The 4,991-nt window shown below is 30.7% G+C and overlaps 1 protein-coding gene across 1 annotated transcript; it reads left to right on the forward strand.

Moving 5' to 3' along the window:
- The first annotated feature begins 902 nt into the window (after positions 1-902).
- LOC123004271 (28S ribosomal protein S29, mitochondrial) lies at positions 903-2,492 on the forward strand. Its single transcript, XM_044397453.1, has 3 exons — positions 903-1,229; positions 1,285-2,203; positions 2,255-2,492. The coding sequence occupies exons 2-3, from the start codon at positions 1,287-1,289 to the stop codon at positions 2,460-2,462; spliced, it is 1,125 nt and encodes a 374-aa protein (XP_044253388.1). The 5' UTR covers positions 903-1,229; positions 1,285-1,286; the 3' UTR covers positions 2,463-2,492.
- The last annotated feature ends 2,499 nt before the right edge of the window (positions 2,493-4,991 follow it).

Genomic DNA, 4,991 nt, shown 5'->3' on the forward strand with positions numbered 1-4,991 from the left:
GACCAAAAACAGCGTTATTTTTGCCCTTTTAAGTGTTTAAGCAAGTTTTTTGAGATAAAAACGAAGGAAACTCTAAAAATTTCGTTGTAGCAGGCAAAAAAATTACAAAATTAAATCGAAATTGATATTATTTTTAGCTTGTTTCACTCGACTTACTTCGTTTTTGAACCAAAGGCTCATTTATTTTGCAAAATCTTGTCCCAACACGTTTAAAAATCATAAATACAATGGATATTGATGTTATTTTGTTTGTTTCACTCGATTTTTGAGCAAAATAAGCCGAGAATGTTTTTGAGTACGTTTTTGTGCTACAATCTTAGGTTTTTTACAAATTTTGAACCGAAAAATCAACAAATTAAGTTGAAAATTACATTAATTTTGCATTTCTTGAAAATTTTAGCATGTTTTTCAGCTAAAAATACGATTATTTCGCAAAATTTTGTTAAAAACACGTCAAAAAAACTCAGAATTAGACCGAAAATGATATAATTTTCTGTTTTTTGCGAGAGTTTGCCATAGCGTGTCAAAAATCTCTAAATTGCTATAAAAAAAGATTATATTGTGATACTTTTACTTAACTCTTAGACTTTAACTTATTTCATCAAATTTTCTCAAAAAAAAATAAATAAATAATCGAAAACCAGTACATTAGTTAAAAATAGTTCTATTTGTTTTTTACCAGATATTACTAAACAGAATCGAAAATGACAACTTATTTTTATTTTTTTCGAATGCTTTTTAGCTATAAACACAATTATTTTGCAAAATTTTGTCAAATGCAAGCCACAAATTCAACAAAACAGCTCAAAAAACGGTTTTTTGCCTTTTTAAGAGATAACACCTCAAAAAGTTCAAAATAATGTTTGAAACAGGCTAAAAAACTACAAAACTAAACTGAAATTGTTTCATTTTGTAGTTTGTGTCGTCCATTTATTTTGCAAAATCTTGTCCAAACACGCTTAAAAATCACAAAAAGGACTAATATTGATGGTATTTTTATTGTCTCGCTTGATTTTTCTGGTTTGTGGGCAAAATAAGACGAGAAAACACAAAATTTGGCCAAAAATGCGCACGTTTTTGTGGTAAAAGTTTTTCGCTAAAAAAAAGTGAGGTTAAGTTTCAAGGTTCCAAAGCAGACAAGAAATAAGCCTTAAATAATACAAATATTTCAATTTGTGACACATAATCGAAATAAAACCCACTTTTACTTGTATTTTTTTTACTTAAAAGTAAGTGACTAAATTACAATTAGGCAAAATAAAAAAATGAGGTTATGTTTTTTAGAAATGATAAAATCCGGCCTTTTTAAATCTCTGCTGAGACGAAACAAGCTCGTGTACTTCAGTCAACAAGCCCCCAGTTTTCGTACCGATGAAAACGACCCCCTTAAACACACCTTAAATCATGTGGGGCAGTACTACAGGGTGCCCCCAAAAGAACGCAAAGTGTACCTTTACGGGGGTTTACCGAAATCGTACGAAATTCAATCGAAGACATTCAATGAGACTTGTTTAATGGTGCGGAAGCCTTCAATCGACATTATAAATTGTTTGAAAGAGATTGATTACACAAAACCTGCTGTAAGATTCGTACTTTTTGGTAAACCCGGAAGTGGTAAGAGTTTGACAATGGCCCATGTGTTACATTATGCCCACAATGCCGGTTTTCTCCTGGTTCATGTCCCTTGGGTGGGCAATTGGATGAGAAAACCCAAAGAATTGAGTAATTCTGAGACTAGAGAAGGGTTTTTTGATTTAAATATAGACGCAGCTGCGTGGTTGGTACACTTTAAGTCACAAAATGAGCGTTTATTGAGCACTCCTGAGCTTAAAACGACTCAGGAACACGTTTGGAGTAAACGTGAGAGTACACCAAAGGGGGCCACTTTACTCGAATTGATTGATCATGGGATTAATAGATTGAAATATGCCTCTGAGTGTGTCATTGCCTTAGCTGAAGAGTTAAAAGAGTTGAGTAAAACGGGACATTGCAAGACTTTAGTGGCAATTGACGGTTTTAATGCGTTTTTTTACCCAAGAACTCGCGTTTTTAAGGAGAAAAAAGAAGTGGTTCCCCCGAATAAAATCACACTGACTGAGGCTTTCCTCAATTTGACCAAATTCGACTGGAATAATGCTGCAATTGTTGTCACTGTTGATCAAATTGCTCTTTATGAAGAGGATCAAAAGTCGTATTTTCCCAGGTATTAAATTCTACGACTCAAATTTGTTGTTTTTATTTATTTTTTATTTAGGTATCTCTTGGGGAAGGAAGGATTTGAACATTTAGACCCATTTGTACCAGTTTTTGTTGATGTTTATACACCTAAAGAGTTAAAAAGTTGTATGGATTATTACAGAGAGAGGAAATGGATTAGGTATTTCCCACAACAGGACGAAGAATTGGGGTCACTGAGTGCAAATAATCCGTTTAAATTAATGCAGTTGTGCACTTCACTTTAAATGTAACAAAATTCGAATAAATTGATTACAAAATAATCGCTTATTCATTAAAAACACCCAAAATTCTACCACCTAATAAAAAAACTAAAATAACTTGTATAATTGGTTGCCTAACTAACTTGTTTTTGTTGAAAAAAATATTTTTTACGTTGTTAACTTTTGAAAAAGCAAAAAACTGAAAAAATATAGACCAGGAAAATGAGAACACAAGGTCCATCAAAACAATTGTTTTTAATAAAATACGAGTGACGAGATTGCTTTTACGTCAGTACCTCAAAAACGTACAGTTGCGGAATGAAAATTTCGGGCAGTTTTGTCATTTTCATAATGTACAGTTGCGGAATTAAAATTTCGGGCACTCTAAAAAGTTCACTGTAAACTTAAACTAAAGTAGATTTCATTGAAATTGGCATAATAGGTGGCTATGGAATTTCCTATTTAAGTTTGTAGCCCTGCGCATGTCCCTGATATAATAGCTACTGGGGTTTTTGTTTTTCTTTGATTACTTACCTACATGGTTTATTGAACTGACATGACTGACATTTGTATTCGTTTTTTCACTGTTTTCGTTGCTTGTTCGTTATTCCCACTATTTTTTCAAATTATAATCAAAAGTAGTTCTCTTCAGAACCCCAGATTTAAGGTACACGCTAAGGTATGTTTGAAAATATAATCAATTTCTTTTTGTTGTTCCTGTTTTAGGCATTTTAGGTGGAATGGAATCAAATATACCAATTTGAATTTGAATTTATCCACGGCAAAACACGATTTTTCAAGCTTCGGTACGSGAGGCTTCATTTTGTACAGATTTCCACTCCGATCGCAACAACTTTARCATTGTTTAAAAATTCACAATTTTGTCCTACATTTCTAATGAAAAAATCCAAACCCCTTTTGGCTGCAACTTTCACGGAAAACAAATTGTGTTTCTTCTCCGGTGTGAATGAAACGTATTTTGAAATTTCAYGAAYCRATTTGTTATCAACGAAAGTCTATATTTTCTCCAAAGCAAATAGTGTATGTTTTTGGTGTCAAAACTACACCTACAAAGGGATGAAACTTTTTATGGAGAAAAACTCTCTCTGAAAACCTTTGAAAGAGGGTTCTTTAAAAATAAAATTTTAACCATCTTAACCTCACTTTTTTTAGTGACAAATTTAGTTCCTTAATTGTAAAGCCTTTTTCACATTTAAAGCGCAGTTTACACAATCATGGCCTACTGTTATGCCAATTTAAATGAAATGGATTATACCTTTTACTGTCATCATGAATGACATTTGACAATTAAACTTTTTTTTGTTGTTAAAATTGTTAATTAAATGTCTTAGGAAATTTAGTAATTGAACTAAGTGTAATTAAATCATCGCTTTGATTTGCTGCCTACCCGTTATTATGTCACAAATCATTATTTTTGAAAGTAAATGACATAAACATAGTAAGAGTAAAAAATGAGGTTATTAAGGTAAATGGTGTTTTAGAGTTTAAATTATGAAAATAACAATACTGCCCGAAATTTTTGATTCCGCAACTGCAAAATTTGAAAAACCACCAAATTGGCTTAAAATAGTTTTGTTTTTTTTCCAAAAAACAATTTATTTTTGTCTTTTTCGAATACTTTTTCAGCTAGAAACACAATTATTTCGCAAAATTTTGATAAAAACAATCGAAAAATTCAACAAATTCGACCAAAAACAGAGTTATTTTTGCCCTTTTAAGTGTTTAAGCAAGTTTTTTGTGATAAAAATTTCGATTATTTCGTCAAATTTTTTCAAAAAAGTTGAAAAACCACTAAATTGGTTTAAAATAGTTTTGTTTTTTTCCAAAAGACAATTTATTTTTGTCTTTTTCGAATACCTTTTCAGCTAGAAACACAATTATTTCGCTAAATTTTGTTAAAAACAATCCAAAAATTCAACAAATTCGACCAAAAACAGCGTTATTTTTACCCTTTTAAGTGTTTAAGCAAGTTTTTTGAGATAAAAACACAGAAAAATTTAAAAATTTCGTTGTAGCAGGCAAAAAAATACAACATTAAATCGAAATTGATATTAATTTTAGCTTGTTTCACTCAACTTCCTTCGTTTTTGAACCAGTGCCTCATTTATTGATAATATTGTTTGTTTCACTCGATTTTTGAGCAAAATAAGACAAAAATAAGCCGAAAATGTTTTAGAGCACGATTTTGTGCTACAATCTCAGGTTTTTTGCAGATTTTGAACCGAAAAATCAACAAATTAAGTTAAAAATTGCATTTCTGAAACTTTTAGCACGTTTTTCAGCTAAAAATGTGATAATTTTGATCAAAACTATCGAAAAATTCAACAAATTCGACCAAAAACAGCGTTATTTTTGCCCTTTTAAGTGTTTAAGCAAGTTTTTTGAAATAAAAATTTCGATTATTTCGTCAAATTTTTTCAAAAAAGTTGAAAAACCACTAAATTGGTTTAAAATAGTTTTGTTTTTTTTCCAAAAGACAATTAATTTTTGTCTTTTTCGAATACTTTTTCATCTAGAAACACAATTATTTCG

This window comes from Tribolium madens, unplaced genomic scaffold (assembly GCF_015345945.1).
Source record: "Tribolium madens isolate multiple individuals breed KSU strain unplaced genomic scaffold, Tmad_KSU_1.1 Scaffold_11;HRSCAF=98;Tcas5.2_LG3b, whole genome shotgun sequence".
NCBI classification, from domain to species: Eukaryota; Metazoa; Arthropoda; class Insecta; order Coleoptera; family Tenebrionidae; genus Tribolium; species Tribolium madens.